This window comes from Pistacia vera, unplaced genomic scaffold, assembly GCF_008641045.1.
Source record: "Pistacia vera cultivar Batoury unplaced genomic scaffold, PisVer_v2 Contig689, whole genome shotgun sequence".
In the NCBI taxonomy this organism is placed as follows: domain Eukaryota; kingdom Viridiplantae; phylum Streptophyta; class Magnoliopsida; order Sapindales; family Anacardiaceae; genus Pistacia; species Pistacia vera.
The window spans coordinates 81,450-106,610 of record NW_022196544.1 but is presented as its reverse complement, the minus strand read 5'-3'; the positions used below and the strand labels follow the sequence as shown (position 1 = coordinate 106,610).

The window sequence follows — 25,161 nt, the reverse complement described above, 5'->3', positions numbered from 1 at the left end:
AACCACATTAGTGACTACTTTATCAATGGTTGAGTGTCTGTATGACACATTAATAAGTTCTTCAACTTCTCCAATGGCACCTTTCAGCTTTGCCAAAATCAATCCAAGATTCCTTAGATTTACCATCACCAACCATGAAAACTAAAGGGAAAATCTGCTCGTTTCCATCTTTACAGTTACCACAACAGCAACCTAAATACTTTGCTTTAAGATGTGTAGCACTATGACAGTTACAAGTCTTATGTATTGAAACCCTCTAATTCCAGCATCCATAGCCATAAAGAATCTTAAACGATAATCTATCAACAACCACATTTGTGACTGTCTTAGGATTATTACCCTCAAGCATGTGACATATGATGGTAGCTTGGCGAATAGTCTTCATGTGTTCCCTTAAGAAGATTGACGGCATACTCTTTAGCTTTCCATGTTTTTATACGATATACTAATCTTCAAGCCTTCACAGACATCATCTTGGAAGGCCTCAAACCATAGTTTTGATCGACTCTTTGAAACTTAATGATGAATTTAGTGTCACAACTCTAGCAAAACATTACTATTGTTATGGAGAGTTGCTGTCTAGCATAAGTACGCATAGATACGAATTGTTTTACTTTAAATTTAATTTATGTATCATCCTCATTGCTCGAACTCATCATTTGTAGTTGCTAGAATCCTTGCATACGACCTTAATCAGTCCCTGGTGGACCAAGACACCTTATAGTCAAAGTTATGTCGTAATCCAAGCTGGCCAATTTATCTTTTATCTCTTGCTTTGTACTGAATACACCCCACCAAATTCACAATCTTCAATGCTAGACACAATATCTAAAGCCACTTCAGATAATCTTGGAATAAAACCCCATATACACCATTGTATAGCCCGTGGCAGATGGTCTATGATAATCCTACGTTTCATAGTGTTTTAGCATCATATATATTTCATAGGATTTAGAGTACTTTTATTCATTTTGAGCTAATTGAATAGTAATTCCTTGTTTTGTTCACTTTGCATCCCGAAGGGTTCTTGAGTAAAAATAATGATTTGGCTTTTCAATTTAGAAATGATCCAGAAATTGAAATTGAGAATTCTGAGATGAAGGAAGTGTTCTTATAGATTTTTTTTTTTTTTTTTTTTTTTTATTAATAGAAGACTAAAGAAATGAAGATTCAAGTGATTAAGTCAAGAAAGGGCATTTTGAAAGAAGAATAAGAAAGCATGCTTTCACCATGGTTGGAATTTGGGGTTTGTAATTTTGACTTTCGCCACGGCAAAAAAATCCTTGCTGACGCAAATGCACTTTTTAGGGAAAAAAAATGAAACAACATATTGTTTGGACTGCGGTTTTTCAACCACAAAAAGAAACACTAATAAGGACAAAAAGGAATTTGAGGGAGTTCACTCACTTGGAGCAAGGAAACGTGAAGAGAAGAAGAAGGAGCAAAGATTCAACATCTTAAGAGAGAATTTCTCATCCTTTCTTTTGTTTCCATGTGAACTCAATTTGTTTTTTTGTATAGTTTTTTTCATGTCTATGAGGAAGTAATTGTTTATCTAAGGTTTTGAGTTAGCCTTGATACTATTACTCAATTATATGATTTAATATACTCTTGTGTTCTAATTTCTTTGATTAAGTGTTTATTTATATGTTTATGCATCTTTTGCATGATTGGCCACCATACAATTGAAGGATGGTTCATGATGAGATTGAGAAGTAATTCATGATCTTTGCCTTTGTTATACTGGGGCTACGGACGTTTCTAGAATGGCCACCATATGTGCTCATAGGGTTCTCACTATCAAGATTTGAAACACTTGATACCCTCGTCACGGTTCTACCATTCTAAGGACATATATCAATACATACTGCAATAATAATGATTTACGCGATATAGAATAGAATGCCTTTTTATTGATTAATGAACATTATTACAAATAGTCAATTCCACAATAATTGACTGGCTCTAGGGCACCTATCCAACACCTTGGTCCAAACGGTCCAGCCTTCGGTTGACCGTCTAGAGGGTATTGTCAAACCTCTCCAGGTAGCTTCTAATAACAGGGTTAAGCTGTGAACTTGACGAGATATCTCTTGCAGCATTTTGCAGGGCTGAAGGTTTTCTAGAAGAGGGTGTCCCCTTGAACTTGGGGGAGCCCCTTAACGCCTTGGTTGGTTTGCTCAGGTTTTGGTTGGCGGGCCATTTGTTGCTGTAGGACCGATAGGTTGGAGATTCTCCTGATGAAGGATGAACACTAAATCGGCCCTCCTTCTAGCGTCAAACTGTTGATGGTGATTTTTACACCAACGAAACGCACGTGTGAAATGTTGAGTTGGCCCCAAAAGACACACGTGAATGGTTTGGAAAAATGAAAATAAATGCAGTGAGGAAGGAGTTTTAAAGTGGTTCAGATGCTAAGGAAGCAAATCCTATGGTAGCGTGCCGAATGCACCAAATAAATTAACCTTACTGACCTAACTATTGAATTGTATANATATGATTCTTATAGCAGCCCCAACGACCAAACACTTGACTTTCTGAACGGACTCTCTCCCTTCCTCGTCCTCGTGGATCTGTTAGCTTTTAGATTTGGGCATCATAAAAAATCCAGGTAAATTTATATTCATTTCCAGAAGATAACAATCTTCATTCTCTGATTACAGTTATAAATGCATCAGTTTCATCATGTTTGAAAATTTTTGTGCGCTTTTATTAGTAACTGGTCTTCTTACTGTCCTCATTAAGAAATATTTTTCCATTAACAGGATACTGAGTGTTTCAAATTTCTTCTTACAGTTTGTGGTTAATAAGCGGGAACTTGCAGATTGCACAAATTGAAGACAAGTAAGTACTGAAATGCATTTATGCCTAAGCTAATTGATTCCGACTTTGGTTTCAAGTGTTACTTGATGGAAAACCTAAATTATTTGACTTGGGTAGCCTAAAAGTTGAATACCATGTTTAACTTTTGAAAGATTGAGAGATAAGGAATTTTACTGCTGAGTATGTGTGGGCATAGACTCATTGAATAAAAATTTAGGCTCCCTTCTAATTTCTAAATTCATATGATATTGCAATATGATTGTAGGGCTCTGCTTATTTGTTCAGTTTTTTAATTCCTGAAAGATACTGGCTTGAAAATTATTAAGAGCATCGTTTCTTAGAGGCATTTTCTACTTTCGTATGATCTATACTTTCTTAGTGATGCATGCTCTGTAGTTTGGTTTAATTATGTAAACACGTTTTCAAAATAATAATTCTGGCTTCACCTTTGATTATGCAATTTCTCTTCGTACTCATCAAATGATATTTCCAAGTGGAATATGGAACAGAAGATTAAAATGAGGTCAATTGCAAGATTTCATTAGTGATAATGGACATTAGCTGTCGTGCAATTAGAATTTGTCTTGAAAAGGTTCTTCAACTGCCATTGCAATGTCTTCTAGCAAGAATTCCAACAATGATGGGGTTCAGAATGAAGGCTATGATTTTGTGAAAAGGTAATACCACAAGGTTCACCAGAAAGATTTGCTTATGAAATTTTTTATTTTATGTTTATATTAAAATGGCACTTATGTGAAAGTTTAGATATTGGGTGGCTTTGCTATTGATTTGAAGTAATTATATGTTTTGTTCATTAGGCATAGTTTTGAAATGCATCTTGCTCAAAGGAAGCAGAAAAATGACAATTTCAATTATTTTCTACGTCAAGATCAAGAGGCTATGGTATTGGTACTCCCACATTTTTCATGCAATATTTTCATTAATAAAGTTATAACGAAACTTGTTGATCACTTACACAAAATTTGCGGGCAGGAACTTTATTTGCGAGCTACAACACAGAAAGAGGAGATCCAGAATCTCCGTGAACAAATTTCTATTGCCTGTGTGAAGGTTTTAACATTTCTCTATACGCCTTTGGTTGCAAGCATATTGATAATTGTATGGTCAATGCTCCTCCATATTTCTAACATAAGAAGAAATGTATTCTCTGTGTGTTTTCAGGAGTTGCAGTTGTTAAACGAGAAGTATACATTGGAGAGGAAATTCTCAGAGTTAAGGATGGTTTGTCTATCTCTTGAAAGATAATATACTTTTTCTCGCATCTCTCCTTATATTGTTGTCAACCTGGATTGATAAACCTAATTTGCATGATGTGGAGTCTAAAGTGGCATTGTTTTGAGTGATAGGCAATTGATGAAAGGAAGAATGAAGCTATTACTTCAGCCTTGAATGAATTGGCACTAAGGAAAGGAGATCTTGAAGAAAATTTAAAATTAGTTCATGATCTAAAGGTAAATAGTAGGTTCAATATCTCCTCATGCTTTTGGCGATAATATTGCATGTTTGCTTGCTATGTAAACTTTAAACGAGTAAGACCATCGTAGAACAAACAACTTAATCAAGGTTTGGAAGTAACAACAAATGGTCATTGTAAATGAAACCTTCAAAAGTTTTAGCAAAGATGTTAATTCATGGTTAGAGTTAGAATATTGTAAATATAATGTGCACATGGTAATTATTGCTGTTATATCTCATGACAGTTCCCTAGTACTTCCAAATGGTCATTGTAAATGAAACCTTCAAAAGTTTTAGCAAAGATGTTAATTCATGGTTAGAGTTAGAATATTGTAAATATAATGTGCACATGGTAATTATTGCTGTTATATCTCATGACAGTTCCCTAGCTTCATGTTTTTAATGGCAGAGGTAAATTGATTGAACAGAATGACCAGACAATATGTAAATCAATTTACATTAGCTTTGGCTTTTTCTCTTTGTTGAGTCGCTAAGAGAAGATATCTCTTTGATAAGGAAGTTGGGGGAATGCAACAACAATTGGCTTTACAACCTATTCCTTTCAAAACAGAATCAGTTCTTTCTCAATTTGTATATTTTGGCCTCATAAATTGGGTCTAAAGGCTAAAGATATCCCATTTTATGTACAGAATATGGCAGTTTTCCTATTTGATCACTGGTTCATTTTTGGACTTCTCTCGTAATTGTAGTATTTCCTGTTAACTATAATAAATAAATAAATAAAATCTAATAAAATTGTCCTCTTAATTCTTATCAAAAGAATTTTTTTCCTCTTATTTGACAAATTGCATAAAAATGATCTTATGGTTTTGTGTTTTAAGCTTTTTCTTATTATGTGTAGTGGAGCAATTGAGGCATACCCACAATATATTACAAAATTGAAAAATAAAGTAACCTTAACTTGTCAACATTATGTGTGCTTTCACATGAAGTTTTTTTTATTTTTTTTCCTATTATATTTTTAAAACCTGTTTGCTAAGTTGAGGGTATCTGGGGGCTAATACGAGAGTTGGTGTTCATGAAGTTGTTATTTCATTCTTCAGCCATTTATCTGCTTAACCAGACATGGAAAAACTATGGAAAATGTCAATGATAATATTTGTGTAGCCTACAGTATGTCAATAATGGATCCTGGTTCATCTTTAGGCTAGAAAGTGCAAATGTAAGCCAACCTTAGAAGAATTATCTGAGCTCTCTGCCCTGCTGCAAATTAGGTTTCATGAATTATGAATTTGTTAAACTTGTTTATATATAAACACCTTCTGATGTCTTCCTCATGAGCTAGATGATTTCTTGCATGTTTGAAATTAAATATCTGATGTAAAAATTTTGTTGAGTGATCATCACAGTCAGTATATTAATACATTTTTGTAAAAATTTCCGATGAACTGGTTTCTGAGTTAATTTTTATTTTTCACTGATGTCTTGAGATACTTTGCCTAGAATAGTATCAGTTTTATATGTTTTTTAATGCTCCTGATCTACCATTTTGTCTCGTCTTTTGTATGTATGTATAAAAATATGCTCTTATACAATTGTGAAAGGCATTATTTTCCAGGTTGCTGAGGATGAGAGATATGTTTTCATGTCATCAATGCTTGGACTTTTGGCAGAATATGGTCTTGGGCCTCATGTAACATCTGCCGCTTCTATATCCAACACTGTAAAGGTATTACCTGAACATGTCCTACAATTTTATAAATATAATTCTGCGCCTCATGTATGTGCTAACCTATGATCTGTATACCTGTTTTTAAAAACAAAATGCAAAGCACCAAGGTCAAATCAGGGGCTGATTTCATTATTTTTCCTCGGGTTGTTAGCTCCATTTCTTTATGTAGTATGCTATGCTACCATTTAAATGCAGTGACCTTTGTGTAACATTGTTCATTCTTGATGCTTACATGTTTTGTTGAGCATTGACTGGTCAAGGAATATTTTCTACATATTGGAGTAGAATCTTGAATACTTGTTGTGGTTTTTGAAAGTGTATTAGGAATAGGCAATGTTTCTTATTCGTCTCCAAAAATATGTCTTAACTATTTTTTATGCGATGTTAGTTATCTTTTTTGATTCTATTGTTTCTCTATGTTCTCTTAGAGGAGACAAAGGGCAACTTTATTTACATAATTATAGAGGAACTAGGCTTAAGGATGCAATAAAGTTGATTTTTGTTTGTGTTAAATTGCTCCATTGCCGTTTTAGACATTTAATTTGGATTTTTCGTTGAGGTATGCTAAAGAATATTACTATTGTTAAGTTATTACCTATTTTTAAGCTTTTAACTTTAGTGGTCACTTAACCTGGTATCGATGACAATTTGAGTCAGAGATCTTATGGTCAATAGTTGTTGTTTTATTGAAATTACTGTAAGATGTTTTTTTGTTTTTGTTTTTGTTTTTCAGTGTGTTTGGATCAATGTTGTACATGTAAGGGTATGTTAGTTTTTATTATTGAATCCCAAATTATTATCCTAAGGTTTTGAGTAATGGTTATTTCACAAGGTATGGTTAATTATTCTTATTACTTTTGTTATAAAATCACAAGAGTTAACTACAAAGAACGATTTAGGGAAAAGAGCCTTATTGGTTAGGTGGTTTGTGAAGACTTTTTGAGTGGATGCTGGTTAAATGTATTTACCATATAGTTAAGGGTCTCTCAATGAAAATGACCCTAGTGTATAAGCAAAAAAATTTTTTTTTTTTCTACTAGGAACATGACTTGGATGAGACTTCTGATGTTGGCTCTTCTTAAAAGGCTTTAATTCTTTCTAGATTCTACTAGTAGTATTAGAAACTTATGAATCAACTTTGCTTGTTTGGATAATTTTTCATTTCTTTAAAGTTGAAGTATGTTGCCTTTTCTGTTTAGTACTCTTAAATTCGGAATGTGTTCTTAACAGCCCTATCAAGTAGGGGTGCATTTACGAGTGTTGCATGCCTAACAATTCAAATGATGCCCTAAATGTATCTAAAACCTGAAAAGGGCCTTCTTGTGCTAACAAGTTGTCTCAAAATTAAAGTTTTGATTTAACTTGTTGATGTGCCTTTTGGTTTGTGATTTATGTTTGTTAGAGCATGTGCTTGTGTTTTCATTAGTTTGAGCACCGAGGCTCCTCAATAATATGGTTTGAACTTGAAGGAAAATATATTTGGTTGGATCTGAAGTATGATGGCCTAAACAACAAGCATATCAAGGCCTTTGTGGAAGAATGCCCATCCTACTAATTTATAGAGAGTTTAACAATGATTCAAGAGTCTTTCTCTCTCTCCCAAATTTTTTCCCTTCTCTTCTACTTTCTGGTTTATGTTTCTTTTTATTTCTTTCCTTTCTTATTCTTTCCACATTTGGGCCATATATGTCTAGAATACAAAAGTAGTAATAGAAAGGAAAAAAAATAAGGAAAATAAGTAACAAGACATCAAACAATATCGGATAATATCTGTATTTGGGAAAATGAGAGGCAAGCTGGTAGCGACAAATGGGGACTCATAGAGATATCTATCATGGAACACATTCATTATTTTATTTTGCAACATCTATACTAATTTTGAGTTGGATATATAATGCTATCAAATTATATTTATCTTTCCTTTTCTTAAACATTTGCAGCACCTACATGATCAATTGCAATGGAAGATTAGAAGTTCTTATGTAAGCTTGCTATACCAAACTTTCATGCCTCCTTTATTTGCTGTAATACATCATATGATTGCATGTATTGCTGTTTGCGCATACTTGTTTTACATTAATATCCTAAAGAGAATCTATTTTTTCACTTACCATGGTTTAAAATTATTTCAAAGAGAAGATTGGTTAAGTGAAATAATAGAGAAGAAGTTTCAAATTGACAAGAATGAGATAGAATAAACAGTGACTACTAAATTAAGTTGGAGTATACCAAATTCTAACCTGTTGTGACATTATGAAAATCTAATTAAGCATTGTGCAAAACCCTTATACAGCATTACAATGTTTATAATCTAAATTGAGGATAAAAAGAAATGATAATAAATAAGGAAAAGGAATCACACATTAATTGAAAATTATGAGTTAAGGAGGAATCTGTGTAGGAGAGAGAATATATCTTAATCAAAAGGAGAATATTCCTAAAACTAGGGATTAAAGGATTAACTATTATTCTAATAGATACACCTCAACAAAATAGGGTAGCCGGGAGAAAATAGGTGCATATTGGAAGTTGTGATATCATGGCTTTTCCAAATGTAAATTCCAAATAACTACCAGTGGGAGTTGTTCTCACAGGAACATATCTTAAAAATAGTGTGCCTTCTCTAGCTGCTGATTTTAAAATACCGTTGGAATGTCTAATCAGGATATTTCTTACTTCAAAGGCTTTAGGAATCTCCATCAAGAGATATTTGCATGCACTTCATTGTATACATTCATGTCCATAATCAAACCAAGTTGGACCCAAGGCCTCTCTTAAGGGTTTCTTTCTTAGCTATTCTCATACCCAGAAGACATATAATGTTACCACCCTCCTTCCAACCACACTTATATCACTATGGATGTCACAATCCTTGTAAATCAACCCTATTTGATTACCACCTTACTTTAAAGGAAACAAGAGAAAGGTATGAAGGTAGGAGGAATACTTCTACTCTACAAGTTCAACTTGTTGACCTTATTTTTAAATTCAATTCAAATCTGCTTAAGACCAGAAATTTAACCTATGATTTAGGCTTATAAACATCTTGTATGAACCTATACTAGCCAATAGGAAGAAAAAATCTCTTTGGCCTAAACTTTATTTCCTCACCTAATGGCTTGAGACTGGTTAATGAAGGGGATAATCATTCCCTACAATTACAGCTTCATTTAGGTTAGAGACAACTAACCTAAATCTCTAGTAAAGACCGATCAATTGAACTTAAAACAAGTAATGATCCAGACGTTGGTCTCACTAATCCTCTAATCTTTTTGATTTTTTTCTTAATTTTCCTGTGGCCTTAGAAAAGAAACTATAGTGTAGTCAACTCCAAATATAAATTTTTTCTCTTATAACCTGCTGCACTCATAGAAAGTTTTCATGATGCAGTTGTTCTCTATAAACATACCTATAATAGCCTATGAAGCACTTAGAGATTAACACACACACACAGGGATATATATATACTTCATGAAATATTTGGTCAGATTTCTAACCAAATATTTTTTATTTCCTTAAAGCTTTAAACGTGTTTTAAGTTTTAGGGAAGTACTTTGTTAAGATTCGAGGAGTTTTAAAGAGTAATAAATTTCTTATATATATATATATTTTTTTTTTTCTTTCTTGTTAGAAAGCAAACTTCAATATATAAATCTTGGTTAGATGACAATTTTGATTCTTATATCAAAATTATAATTACAGTAAGTCATATGAGGTTTTTCTTTTGCATTTCTTCTTTTTTTCCCTATTGTTTTTGCAGCATGATGATGTGTAATGAACTTTTCTTCTCCTAACTGTTGGTTGTACCGAGGTTTTTGATTTGCTGTTGCAAGATGGATGTCTGACTTTTTTGAGTAGTTCAATCTGTACATGGAAATATAATTTAACTGTTAATTCAGTGGTATGTTATTGATGTATTTGTCACAGGATAGAACCAGAGAGTTGACAGTAGTTGCAGGAACTCATGTTGCACCTGGATCACTTGATATGGTACTATTGATTTCCTTACATCAGTGCATCTCTTTACATGATATTTTCACAATACTATCCCTTTGATAATGTACTCTTTTTTTTTTTGGTTAATTTTTCTTTCTTTGTTGCAAGATCAGCATGGCTTTTCTCCTTATAATCCCTACGCAAATATACGTAATGAATCAACTGACAATATGCCAAGACACTATAATGACAACGGTCTTGCAGAAATCAAAAAGTTGATGCTCAATAATCAGATGCAGCAGCCATTCAATAACTATAATTCCAACCGGTTGGCTTTATTTATTTCGTTTCATATTGCAGTTTTATTTTTTTTGTCTCATCATAATTCTGTTGTCGATCTGTTGGTTTTTTTTTTTAATAATATTGTAAGAAAAAAGATTTTGTTAAAAGAAAATAACGTTCGAAGATGTGAATTAGAAGTTCACTAAATAGAAGACAAAAGTAAAAGATATAAGTACACTATAAGAACTTCCTTAATCAAGGCTAAGGGGTTGTTTGTTATTCAATTTGAAGTCTGAATGTAATTGAATATGACCCATTTAGAATTTATTCTGCTCTATTTTAATTATTATTTTTTTTTGACAGAAGTAAAAAATTCTAAGTTTTATATTTACATTTAAGTCTATGTAAGTTATTCAATTTTCTTTCTCAAATATAACCCCATTCAATACATCTATCTACTTATCCTATGGTCCAGCTTTTGTTTATATTTTTTGTCACCTATAGATTTTAGTTTTAATTTTGAGAGGATTTGACAAACCACTCCAGAGGTTTGCCTTAATATCATACGCTGACTTTGTGTAACAAACCACCTGGAGCAATATCTTTTATCCCATAAACCACCATTGTAAGGTATTTTGTGGTACAAAGTCATTATCTTTTTGTCATTTCATATTTGATTAACCTCAAGGGTGGCTTATAAAATTCTTCATTTAATTTAAACAGTGTGTGACTAATGATTCTACTCTAGACCTTATATTTAATAGAATAGAGTACATTGTTATTATTATAATTTTTTTCCTAACTTCTTAATTGAAAATAGTTAACATTATAGTTTATCTTTCTTTTAAGTATTCAAAAAAAAATTGTTTTTAGTTTTGTCAAATATTTGGTTTTTTTTTTTTTTTTTTTAAGCTGTTAAATACTTGATTTCTAAATGTTATATAATATACAAATATATATAACAATTAACATTTATAAAGGTATATATGTCAAAGTATTTGTTTTTAGATATTTTTCGTAGTGAAAACAAACAAAATTAACTCTTATATTCAGATGTTAAGAAAGAAAAACAAACATCATTTAGATCTATGTATTCAGATTTTTTAGACTTTAATTAAAATTCTGATCTATTTAGAAATTAGAAATAATACTGAGGCTAAATAAGAAAACTAAGACATGATTGTTGCCCAGTCTCTTTGAATAAGAGAAATGAAAATCCCTTTGAATTTCATTTTTATCAATGGCAAGAATAAGCAAAAGTGTGAAAATTTTCTCATAGCCTTGTATAACCATTAAAAAAAATTGCCAAACTTTGGTCAACCCTGGTTCTACCTTTCAATTTCACAATGATACATTAAACAATGATATCTAAAACCTTTTTATTCAATTGCATAATAGTATTCATTAAACGATGATATTCAATACTTTTGTGTGGACAACTTGTCCATTCTTGTATAGTTCTTTTTTTAATAGAGTATCTTTATTTCCTAGCAAAATGAAAAAAATACTTTGGTATTCTATTGCACAATGATGTTCAATACTTTGGTATAACATGATAAATATTAGCCTCTAAAAATTTGTTGATACTCAAAACTTAAACTTGCCACACGGCTCTATAAATTTTGGAAATATTGTTAAGATGTTAACGTACTCGTATTCTATCGACGGGGAATGTCTTCTCCATAGTACTTAAAATAATCGGGATTGATGGTTGTGAGCATGTTTAGTCATTGTTCTTTTAGTCCAGCCTGGACGGTGACCAGGCAAGGACGTCGGTATGGTGGATCAAATGTGCCTAATCGATAATGAAAAATCTTCAAGTTTGTTTTGCTTGTGGCATCTGTTATAAGTTGATCAGTCTAGGTTGTAACCAAAAGATTATCACTTTAGACTGGCTGATTGGCAATGCTGCTGGTTCAGAGGTCTGATTGGCTGGGCCATTCCTTTTATTATGATGATTCAATGGTTTTTTGTATTATTATGTAGTTTATCATTTTGGAGTTCTAATATGGATAAATTTATAGATAATTGTAGCAGGTGCCATTGTTTGTGAAATTTTATTGCTGAGTTATTCAAAAACATCTTTATGTTGCCACACCCTAAGTACTTATAGGTTCTGAGTAGGCCTTACTAATTTCCTAATACCTATGCTTCCTTTATAATTTGTGCTATTGTTTTAGAAACATAGGACGTTTATGCATATAACATAATGCATTGTGTTTTTTCTAAACATCCATTCTTGTAAGCTGAAAAGTTATTTTACCTAGTAAAGATTTTTCTATGTGATAATGTTCACCTTTTAACAATCTATGAATCATTATCTTACAGACAAGGTGTCAACATTATTCCTAGTAGTACATTAGATAAAGTCGTTCAGGAAAAGAGTCCAGGAGAGATGGCAGATAATGTCTTGTTTCATCCCCACAGTGCAAATGATGAGATTGCTTCCTCTGTTTCGGAAGGTGATGGATGCTTGTCTATGAAGCAAATTTTACACCTGTGGTTTAATCTAATATGCTCATTGCAATACAGAGGGTCCTGGAATTGAGGGCTTTCAAATTATTGGTGAAGCCATACCTGGAGAAAAACTTCTTGGATGTGGATATCCTGTACGGGGAACGACTCTGTGTATGTTTCAGGTGAAGTTCTTTGAAGTTAACTCATGCAAAAATTGTCATGTGAAGCATTTGTACTACATAAACAGAATAATAACCTTTTTTGTTTTAATAATTTGTGTATTAGTGGGTTCGTCATCTTCAGGATGGCACGAGGCAGTACATTGAGGGTAAGCACTGAAATCAGTTTTGACTTTGTTTTGTTGTGCTTCTTAGTAGATTATTTTGATTTATCTATCTTATTGTATATTATTGGTTCAGGAGCCACAAATCCAGAATATGTTGTCACAGCTGATGATGTTGATAAACTGATTGCTGTTGAATGCATACCGATGGATGATCAAGGCCGTCAGGTATATATATGGAATCATGAGTCTTTTAAATCATAGCTAAAATGTTTTCCAGGGTATTAAAAACCATGCATAATGTTGTCAGCTGATATAAAAGGTTGGTTTTTATAGTAATGTAGAGAACTTCTCCCATTGCAATCAGCAGTGTATGAGATAATATAGCCCTCTTAAATGAGACTAGTTCTTAGCAATCCTGCAATTAGATTTATTTCAAATTACAAATCAAAGGTCATTTTTAAAAAAAAAATTCAGTTCTTAGTTAATTAGGATGTAGATGGTTCTATATAAACTGCTTTCAGGTGCTATGTTGTTAGATGACATATATATATATGCCCAGGTGTTCAGATTTTAATTTTCATATGGAACTGAGAAAACCTTAAGATCTGATGGTTGGCTGAGATTTATTTTGTTCTAATAGGCCACAGTAGACGTCTGGGATAATTCAACAGTTATAATGAATATAGTGTGTCCATCTTTTGATGCTCTTATTCTTTAATACTTTCCTGATTATTTTTATTACAATGGTTGACATTATCAGGGGGAAATTGTGAGGCTTTTTGCTAATGATCAGAACAAAATAACTTGTGGTAAGTGTATATTAAATATTTGTTAGACCTAAGATTCTTATAAATTCTCAAACTTAGTGTAGAGATCAACAATATTAAGATTTCCATGTAAACCATGGGATTCTTTTCTTAGTCAAGCGTCAAGCACAATGTTATTTTCTTATACGAATTTTATGTTTTACGAAGAGTGGAAATAATTTTTTTTGGCACTTCACTATATTTCTTATTTCAATAAAGTTAACTGGTCTTTTCTATGGTCAAATGTTACGATTTTTGCATTAGACAAGTCTTTGAACATCCCATTATGCAGGCTTGTGTTGTAGTCATATATGACTTAACAGATATTTCTTGTGTTTCTCAAATAATTTTGGTGGGACAATTATTACCATAACACTCAGTATTTTATATTTGTCAATGTTGGGAATAATACAGTTGTTTTCCTAGTAGGTCTCTATCTTGAACAATTCAATAAAAAGAAATTTTAGCATAGAATAAATGGGTGGTATGTAAATCTTTGAATTGAAAACATCAGACTGCTCTTTATAGAACATGAATCTATCACCAGTTCCTTTGTGCACTGATTGAATTCAAACTACAAGAAGTGTTGCTGATGCGACGTAATTAATCATTTGTTGGTAGGATATTTGATATTATTTTTTTCTGTATCTATACCTTTTGCCACATAAATTTCTGTTATTTTCATAGTGCTTTGATCAAACTATTTTGCAGACCTTGATATGCAGAGAGAGATCGACACACATATCTCTCAAGGTCAAGCTGCATTTAGTGTTCTACGGCTGGTACTTTTTTTTCCCCTTCTAACATTTATAAAGAGCTTATTTCATTCATCATGATGTCTCAGAATTAGTAGAATGTGATAGCTTTCTCCTAGCAGTGGCTCAGAATGTTTCTTTACGAGGAAATGGTGCTTGGTGAATTCTGGCAAACTGATATTTGATTCCATGAATTTATCATCCTCTTGGAGTGTGTTATGGAAGAAATCTTTGTAAGTAGGCTAGAATAGGTTGGGTTACTCCTAGAAACTACAAAGATATGCTTAAGGAGTACGTTTTTGCTTTTGGGAGAGGAAAGAAAGCTGAGACCCTCTAGAACTTTTAGGCGTTCAATATACTATAGGTGATTTAGTAAGAAAGAAATGGAGGTTTTTAAGGAAAGGAATGGAAAAATCAATAATATATTGGACAAGATATAAGTTCTAGCTTCTCTATGGGCCATGGTTTCCAAGGAATCTCATCATTCTTCCCTTCTTTTCACAGGTTATCTGGGAGGGGCTAATTAGTTAGCTGCTTCTCAGGGTATTTTTATAGTGGGTGCTAGATACTCTGTCTATCTGATAATTTAGTAAGATTCACATTAACACATCTGTAGAGCTCTTATACTTGCATGGTTGTTTTGCTCTTGCTTTTATGTGCACCGGGTCCACGTTTTGAATTCCTTTTACTCGTTAATACATAGTTTATTGTTTCCTAATGAAAACAAAAAAAAAAAAGTTATTTTAGGAGAAACTTCAATGCCGAATCTAATAGTGGCAGCCAAGGTACGAGTAGAAGGAAAGCACATTAAACAAACTCTCTTAAGTCATATAATAAAACTTATGCCAATAGACCTACGGTAATGCCGTGAATGATGAATCTGACTTTGCCTAATTTGTTGGTCTAAGAGGAAAGACGTGGAAAGGCTCATCTGTTACTCTTTCCCAAGTAGTTCATATTTACTCCCTTTCTAGACGAAAGACAAGAGGAAGAAAAAAGTAGAAATAGACGAAGCACAGAAAAAGAAAGAACATTTACAAGAAAATGATAGAAACCAGGAAGTGTTGGCTTTGAGAATATGATAGAACCCCAGGACAACCACTCAACCTCGCAACACAATAAACCAAAAAGACACAGACAAACTCAATAATTATATCCAATGTAAAACTGGGTTGATTCTAATTGATATTGATTAAGAAATAAAGGACAGTTTACAAAGCAGTGCTCAACTACAATGAAGAGCCACCTTGTCCCCAAGGTGGAAGTAAGGGAATTGAAGCTTGATGATGTCTGTCAGCTTCCAGGTGGCTTCAAATGAGGCTAAGTCTTTCCACTTAATGAGGACTTCCTGAGAGCCATTCACTAATGTGCGGACTGCCAAAACAGATTCTGGTTGTACCTGCAACTCCATGTCCTCGATGAGGCATGAGGGTAGAGGTTGGATGGGAACCGAGCTGTGCAGGCTACGCTTACGCTGGGATACGTGAAAAAGGGGATGTATTTTGGCTGTTGGAGGCAACGCCAGTTTGTATGCAACCTGTCCAATTTTTTCCAAAATAGGAAATAGTCCATAAAAATGTGGGCTCAACTTTTCATTGAGTTTAGAAGCCAAGGACTTGAAGCGGTATGGCTGAAGTTTTAAAAACACTTGGTCTCCCAGCTGAAAAGTAACATCCCGACGATAGGCATCCGCCTGGGATTTCATATGGGCCTAGGCAACACTCAGGTTATGCTTCAGCATGTCCAAGATGGAGTTACGATCAGCCATCTGCTGATTCACCTCTTCAACCAGTGATGGGCAGTCAGTGAAGCATAGAAGAGTGGGTGGGTTGCGGCCATAGAGTGCTTTGAAGGGTGTCATCTTGGTTGCATTGTGATAGGTAGAATTATACCAAAATTCAGCCCATGCTAACCACCTTGGCCAGTGTTTAGGTTGGTTGCTACAAAAACAATGGAGATAGGCTTCTAAACAACGATTGACTACCTCCGTTTGGCTGTCGGTTTAAGGATGATACGCTGAACTGAATTTCAGCTTGGTACCTGTTGCCTTAAACAATTCTTGCCAAAACTGACTGATGAACACTCGTCTCTGTCAGACACAATCGACTTGGGGAAACCATGCAGTTTGATAACCTCCGAAACAAACATAATAGCCACTTCTTTGGCCGTGTAGGGGTGGCATAAGGGAAGGAAGTGACTATACATAGTTAACCAATCCAAAACTACCAATATCGTGTCCTGTCCCTTGGCCTTGGGCAGCCCCCCTATAAAGTCCATACTAATGTCGTCAAACACCTAGGTGGGAATGGGTAAAGGCTTGGGAAGTCCTGCTGGCTTAAGAGCTGACTGTTTATTCAATTGACAAATTGAACACTGCTGTACAAAAGCCTGAACATCCCTTTTAATGCCCTCCCAATAAACTAGATTTGTCACTCGTTTATATGTTCTAAAAAACCTAGAATGGCCTTCTGTTGGACTGCTGTGGAATTCATCCAACAACCGAGGAATAAATTTAGAGGATTTTGGAAGCACTAACCTGTGTTTGTAAAGAAGACACCACGGTGGAGACTATAGTTTAGGTGGCTTTGGGGATCAAACATCAGGTCTTGGATGACAGTCCGGAGCTTCGCATCTTGTTGTGCCTTAACCGCAATATCATCAAATTCTGAGAAAGTAACGACCAATACAGCAACTAACTCTGTGTCTTCTTTTCGGGATAGGGCATCAGCCACTTGGTTTGAGCTACCAGATTGATAAATGATATCAAATGAGTAACCTAGAAGCTTAGAAATCCATTTTTGTTGTTCAGGAGTCTTCACCCTCTGATCTGTCAAGAATTGCAAACTGCGCTTGTCCACTGAGGTAGTGGCTCCATTTATGAACTGCGAACACGATTGCCATCAATTCCCTTTCATATACTGACTTTTGTCGTGACTGGTGGGAAAACGCTTTGCTGAGGAAAGCTATGGGACGTTGGTTTTGAATTAAGATAGCTCCCAACCCTTGGCCAGATGCGTCGGTGTGAACTTCAAATGGGAGACTGAAATCGGGGACAGCCAACACGAGGATTGAGGACATGGCAGCTTTTAGTTTTTCAAAGGCTTGTTGAGCCTGTTCATTCCATCCGAAGGCGTCTTTCTGAAGCAGTTTAGTCAACGGTTGAGCTATCAACCCATAATCCTTAACGAATCTGCGGTGATACCCTGTCAATTCCAAGAAACCCCTTAGACCTTTGATGGTCTGTGGAACGGGCCATGATAACATTGACTTAACTTTGGCGGGATCTGCCTCAACACCTTCCAAAGAGATCAGATGTCCTAAGTACTCCAACCTCAACTGCGCAAATAGACACTTTTTGTGGTTGACAACAAGCTCATGTTCAGTCAGGATTTGGAAGGCATATCTCAGGTGATTGAGGTGAGCTTCTAGGTCAAGGCTGTAGATTAAGATGTCGTAAAAAAATACCAGTACAAATTTCCTCAAAACTGGTCTAAAAATTGTATTCATCAGGGCCCGGAAAGTGGAGGGGGCATTAGTCAACCCGAACGGCATGACCAGGAACTCGTAGTGCCCCTCATGAGTCTGGAATACGGTTTTCGGCACATCCTCTGTCCTTACTCTGATCTGGTGATATCCGGATTTCAATTCCAGTTTAGAAAATATTGCAGCACCTGCCAACTCATCTAGCAGCTCATCAATGAAAGGTATGGGAAATTTATCGGGTATGGTTATGGTGTTAAGGCGGTAATCAACACAAAAACGTCAGCTGTTGTCTTTCTTCTTAACCAACAACACTAGACTTGCAAAAGGACTAGTACTCGGTTGGATTATTCTCGACATCATCATCTCACTCGCCAACCTTTCTATCTCATTCTTTTGGGCATAGGAGTATTTGTAAGGACGTAGGTTAAGGGGTTTGGATTGATTTTGGAGAGTTATGGCATGGTCAGTCGGTCTCTTGGGGGGTAAATAATGGTGTTGTTCAAACAAATGGTGGAACTCTTTAAGTAGGGTAGCAACTTCAGGCTCCATAGGTTCAATCTTCTTCTCTCCTCTCCTTTCGATAGAGCAAAATTCTACCACATACCCTGCTTCCTCACTCTGCAGTGTCTTGAGCATTGCTTTGAGAGAGACTGTAGTCTTAACTAAGGAGGGATCACCTTGCAACACAATTTTCTTCCCGTTGTTGTCGAACGCCATGGTCAGGTTTTTCCAGTTGCAGCACACATCTCCCAACGTGCTCAATCAAGATATCCCAACACCACATCAGCTCCTCCTAAATCAAAGGGGAAAAAATCATGTGTCAACTCAACCTCCTAAATCCTTATACTCAAATTTCTGCAAATCCCTTCTCCTCTGACTGTGAAACCATTCCCTACCATCATTCCAAATTGTTTTCCCTTCTTAATGTCCAGGCCTAGCTTCCGCACTAATTCCTTTAGGATGAAATTGTTGAATGCCCCACTATCCACCAACACAATTATTGTCTCATCTCTAATCGACCCCCTAAGCTTCAGAGTTTTGTCCATTGTCATCCCTACAATAGAGTTCATTGACAATGCCAAGGGGTTACTTGCCATGTTGACGTCATCGTCGGCTTTAGAGTTGGGCTCCTCCTTTTACGGTGCGTCATCATCGGTGACTAACTAAATCTGTAGTGACCTTGCTTTATACCGATGAGTTTGACTGTACTTTTCGTCGCATCTGAAGCATATCCCACGTTCCTTCTTGCTTTGAATCTCGGTGTCAGTCATGCGCCGAAATCCCTCTCCGCGAAATCCTGGCATGGGTGTATCGATGGATCTCTCTCGTCGTTCACCTATTCTGTTTGGAGTAAAGTCTGAATTGCGTGAAAAGGGGTTGGGGCTCGACACGTTTGTGCACCATGTTTCTGGGTTGGGAGTGACCCAGTTGTAGTGCTCCATTTTATTAGTTTGGGCTCTAAATGGTTTGGGCCTACTTTTCTCCAAGACCCAATTCTTCTCCTCTACTCTATGGTGTTCAATGAGTGAAAAGAGTGTAGTTGGTTGGGCCAAACACAATTCGGCCTGGATCTCTTCTTTGAGTCCATTAAGAAAAATACCCATCAGCAATTCTTCCCCTACCTCGCGCAAGGGAGCAGAATGTTCTTCAAAATTCCAGTTTGCTTTAATGCTACTAAGGCTTCATATGCCGAGGCTTTGAAGGATGGACAAAATCTTGCAACCACAACAGCCTTAAAGGCTTCCCATGAACTGATTGGTGCCCTTGATTCAACCCACTGATGCCAATTTAGTGCACGTCCCCCCATACAAACTGCAACAGCTTCTACTTTTTCTCCCTCTGCATAACGATTGACTAAGAAATAGCGATCTACTTTGAAGGTCCATCCATAGGGATCTTCCCCATTAAACATTGGTAACTCTAATTTTTTACTCTTCCTCTCCTCCTTAGAGCTCTCGGTTTTTTTACTCTGATCAACTCCGCCATTGTCACCACTATTTGAGCTCTCCCCCAGATTTGTTTTGCCCCGATCACGACTAGTATTGGCCTCCTTCTCCTCCTTCAACCTCATCCATTCTCGCAGCTCAAGGAGATATCCCTTGATGCTTCCTAACTCTTCCTTCATCCTTCCTAGCTCCTTCTCCATATTACCCATTTCCTTCTCCAATCCCTCAACCTTCTGTTCCATTCTTGATTTAGTCATTACCCACACAAGGCTCTGATACCAATTGATAGAACCCCAGGACAACCACGTAACACAGTAAACCAAAAAGACACAGACAAACTCAAGAATTATATCCAATGAAACTGGGTTGATTCTAATTGATATTGATTAAGAAATAAAGGACAGTTTACAGAGTAGTGCTAAACTACAATGAAATGAAAATGAGTAACAGATAGTCTCAACAGTTTGAGGAGCTGGGGACCACCTTGATTCACTATTGATAATAATCTGCCTTTTTAACAAATGACTCTCCCTTTTATACATAAATCAGCTAACAGAATTATTCTCTTCTAACTAATTGGTTCTTCACACGCCACATGCCTCAAGCGATCCTCCACTAACGCATGCCTCTTCAATTCAGTTAATGGCCTTTTACCCTTGTGCCCTCTATGTTGGTATACCTTCTTGATGGGAGGTCTATCAGAATATTGTGTATTTCTTTAAATCACCAACATTCTACATTCTGCCTAAATACAAAGCCTATTTTAGGCTTAACATGACAATTTAAACACTATAGTAAAATAAATATAATTCTAAAGATAAGCCTATTGTAAAGAGATAATGAAATCTAATCAAAATCTGGTGGTGATCTCTAAAATATGTTTAGAAAAATAATTACCATTTCATAGGTTAGAAACTGAATTGTTTTTAGTTGGATAAGATTGGTATAATTTATTGGAGGGTTTAGATGCATTAGTACAGTTCTTTTTTATACCATGTTTTAGGAAGCTAATTCTCTGCAGTTGTTGGTAGGCTCTTCTCCCCTTTGGATCATTGGCTCTTCTAATTCTTCCTTGGCTAGCTGAATTTTATCTTTTGTCAAATTTTCCTGGAAATTAAATATAGAGCCGCTGCGACAACAGTTTCTTTTCTGTCTTTCTTTCTTTCTTTCTTTTTTTCTTTTTTTTTTTTTTGGCTTGCTGTAAATTATACCTTTCCCCTTGTGTATGATTATTCTAATAGTGAATAGTGATTAATGATTATAGATGGATGAAATCCCTTTCGAAATCCATCAATTTGACTCAGAAGTAAATCAGTATTGGAATTGTGTTTTAACACAGCTTTTCTATAACTTCCTTTAACAGATGGATTCTTCGGAGAATTGGGAGCCAGCAATACTAATCTTAGGACGATCAAGTTACCAAGTAAGGATAAATACCACAGAAGCTGTGGTTATTGAAGAGAAATTTTCGAAGGATTTATCGGTAAGCTATTTAAATTTGATGCACCAGCATGAAAAAAAAGATGTTTCCTTTTTCATATCGAATGTGTGCATTATGTGGCAATTAAACTAATTCAACATGTTTGAACACATTTTGACTAAGATATCATATATTTAATGCGCTCATAAATTAACATTTATATCAGACTCGAAAAGCACTTCAAACCAATACAATTATCCATATGTATTTTGGTAAATAAAGTTTCCATTACAGGCAAAAGTGCTGTGTTGATATCATTTATCCCTCTTTTTGACATGCAAGATACTCTATATTGTTACCTTGATGTTTTCTAGAAAGTGCTACATTGGTGAGGAATCTTAGATGTACATGGTTAAAAGATAGCACCTAAGCATTAGATTTCTGACCAGATCTTCTTGGGATAAAAAAATGCTTATGTATAATTTTCAGGAACTTTTAGGACTAGTCAAGGACAAATTTGTTGGTTCGACAACAAAAGGTTCATCAATTATTTGTAGGGCGGACACTGACAATTATTTTTATCTTATTGGTGTGCAGATCAAGATACCTTGTGGACTCTCAACACAATTTGTTTTAACATGCTCTGATGGTTCTTCACATCCTTTCAGCACATACAATGTTCGGTAAATGCTTTACTTTTCTTAAGTTGAAATTTGGAGGGAATGAATTTTGATCTCTTTTAATTTTTTGTTCTTTAAGAAATCTTCATTTATTTTGGTTATACCTTCCTGTTTGTTTTCCCAAGTGGGCTAATAAGTTGGGAAAAACATGGGCCTTGATGTCAACATACATTATGTATGTTAGGAAATTAATCTTGTGTCTTATACTTTGTGCTTTACTTCCATTAACTTGTATATGGAGTTGAAATTTTCTTTTATGCAGAAATGCATTATTTACAACTAGAACTTTCCGCATTTTATCATTTATGTACAATTCAAATTGGTCTTTATTAACGAGAACTCTTGATGTAGGAGGAATAGGATTATTTTTAGAATTAGAATGATTAGAATTCATGTTTTATTAGTATTTGTTTTGAATTATTAGAACTCAAGTTTGAAGTTCGAATGTTACAAGAGGTTGTTGATGAAATAGACATTGAAGTTGAAGATGAAGTGGGCCATAATGAAATTGAAGCCAAGCAAGAGGACAAAAAATAAAATCTTGAGATTGTGCAAGATCAAAGCAATTTTGTGGATTCATTCTTGGTTGTTATAGATCCTATAAGAGTTAGCGTTGCATCAAGATTGCTCTCTCTGCCTAAGCTAGATGATTTTCATGTTGCTATGTAGGCTGATTTTATCCTATGCTTATGCAAGATCAGCTATTGTGTTATCTTTGATAGAATTTGAGGTGAGTCTGACTCCTTACCCAATAAGACCTTGTTGAATGAGAGGATTACCCCCTTTTATAATCCAGTAGGCTCGAGCGTGTCTAGTTGATGTGAGACTCCAACACTCTCCTTCGGTCAAGCTCATATGTTGGGTCATGCCTGTTATTATAAGTAGTTGTCGACTCTAACTCTTCACCCGCTGGTCAAGCACTCAGCTCAACTGAACCTGGGCTCTGATACCATGATAGAATTTGAGGTGGGCTTGACTCTTCACCCAATAAAACTTTGTTGAATGAGAGGATTACCCCCTCTTATAACCCAGTAGGTTGGAGCGTGTCTAATCGGTATGGGACTCCAACAATCTTATTCATTGGAAGCATGCGTTGGATTTAGCCTTTTCTCTAACCAACTCATTGAGAGTCGAGTTCTTTTCAACGGAGGAGAATTGATGTTGGAGGAATAGGAGTAGTTTTAGAATTAGAATTTATGTTTCATTAGTATTTATTTTGTCAAGCTTATAAATACATCTTCTATTTGTGGGAATTGTCAGAGTTGATTAATTAAATATCGTTGACAGTTGTTTCCTTTCGATCTTTTCTTTGATTTCTCCTCTTAACCTATCTTATTCTTCCCTGTTTCTTTTCTCTATCTGATTCTTGACTATCTATCTGTCTCTTCTTTTCTCCCTTCATCAACTCTACTTATTTTACTATGTGAAATGTTTCATTGCAACATAACCGTTGTGGGTGCTCTTCACACTTATGCTCAAAGTGAATGGAACCATATTTGTGGTTTTATGATTTTTTTTAGACACCTATAAAAAGAATCTCAATTAGCTGAAGCATCTTTGTAATTCCAACTCTGCTTCCATTAGGGCTGAAGAGGGTAAGGTTTTGATAACAGTCCTTCATTGTAGCATATGTATGGACACTGCATTCTTTCTTTATTTACAGGAGATTGTTATGAAAGATTTCAAATGTTAAACCTTTAACACGGTTATGTGGACACTGTCAATTGCTGAAACCCTTAAAAATGTTTCTTCTCTTTGTTTGTAAATGCGTATGCTTATATAGCTTAGTCTTCTTTTCCACTCTCTATAATATTATAAAATGAATTTCATCTGTTTTGAACCTTGTTTTAGTTGCTCTGTTAATAGAATTGGAAAAGAATTGTTATCTGATGCAAGTAGAAGTTTTTGTATTCTAGTCTAATGTTTAATAAGATGATTGATTTTATATGTTTTTTTTGTAGAATACGTGATTCTCTTGTGCTTTCCATGAGGATGTTCCAAGCCAAGGTATTGTTTCTCTTTATCATATGCTTAGAAAAATTTTGAACATCTTTTTCAGTTTTCTAGAATCTCTCTTTTTCTCCCCTTGCTAAATCCCCTTCTTGTCTTCTTTTTCTTTTGTTCTTCTCTTGTGTATGCTATTGTATGGAGGAAACTATTATGGTTTTCTTATTATTTCTTAGAAACTAGAATACAACTATAAATAGTCAAGAGTTGTAGATATAATTCCAATATTTTACACGTTGTACAAGCTAATTTAGGGTGAGTTTGGGGTTGTTGTATCTCTTCCATAATCGCTTGTTCCATACGCTATCCAACCTGGCCATTGTCAATTTCTAAACTGGATTGGTTGGTTTGCTCGTGAGCAAATTGTCTGGTTTGGCTCAGCATGATGGCTATTATGCCTATGCCTATGCCTATTTCATATTTCCTTGAATTTGGCATTGAGATAACGACTCTTTTAGAGTAAGAGATTGTACTTATTTTTAAACAATTGTATTTGTTATCATGGAAATTCTGACCAATATGTGGCTAAGGTCGACTGTTTGATATAATACAATGCTATATTCTGAACACCATTAGTTTTAAGTATTTATTTGGCGTTTCCCACAGCAGAACAATGCTCTTATTTTTATACAAGGTTTGAAGGATTGAGCAAGATGAACGGTTCAGGCTTCAAGGTTTAGGGTTTGAGCAAGATAAAACTCATCTGTTTGAAAATATCTGATTTCGATTTCATTTGTTTGCCATGAACATAGATTCTTACGTTTTTTGTTGTTTCAACTTAAACATGTTTTAGTTTGATAGCCTATTTGATTATATTTAGAACATTTTATCTTTGGAGCAGGCGTTGGACAACAAGAGAAAAGGAAGAGCGTAGCATACGCCCCGTTTCTTCAGGTTTAGTAGATATAATCATTATTTATTCATCTTATAAAATAAATGAAAAACACAAGAATTGCATATTATGTTGAATTTAGTAATAGGAAGCATTCATTTTCATTTCTCATTTTGTTTGTAATATTGATTTACACGAATATGTAACATGTAGATAACAATTGGTACATATTGTAACAATAAGTTATACCAAATTTTTCTTTCAAAAACATTATCAAAC

The 25,161-nt window shown here is 34.9% G+C and overlaps 1 protein-coding gene across 6 annotated transcripts; it reads left to right on the top strand.

Annotated features, from left to right (window-relative positions):
- The first annotated feature begins 2,494 nt into the window (after positions 1 to 2,494).
- Positions 2,495 to 25,160, top strand: LOC116113702. Of its 6 annotated transcripts, none has more exons than XM_031399863.1 (21): positions 2,495 to 2,611; positions 2,797 to 2,844; positions 3,336 to 3,500; positions 3,642 to 3,732; positions 3,817 to 3,894; positions 4,006 to 4,065; positions 4,191 to 4,295; positions 5,879 to 5,989; positions 7,933 to 7,974; positions 9,920 to 9,982; positions 10,102 to 10,256; positions 12,539 to 12,672; positions 12,743 to 12,849; positions 12,953 to 12,995; positions 13,087 to 13,178; positions 13,714 to 13,762; positions 14,471 to 14,541; positions 21,307 to 21,426; positions 21,961 to 22,046; positions 24,005 to 24,050; positions 24,892 to 25,160. In XM_031399863.1, exons 3-21 carry the CDS (start codon positions 3,436 to 3,438, stop codon positions 24,922 to 24,924), a joined length of 1,551 nt encoding a protein of 516 aa, XP_031255723.1. In that variant the 5' UTR covers positions 2,495 to 2,611; positions 2,797 to 2,844; positions 3,336 to 3,435; the 3' UTR covers positions 24,925 to 25,160. The 6 variants fall into 6 exon arrangements, with proteins under 6 accessions (XP_031255723.1, XP_031255725.1, XP_031255720.1 ...); XM_031399865.1 differs by having other exon boundaries at positions 3,333 to 3,500; positions 3,642 to 3,726; XM_031399860.1 differs by having other exon boundaries at positions 3,333 to 3,500.
- Position 25,161: the final 1 nt, after the last annotated feature.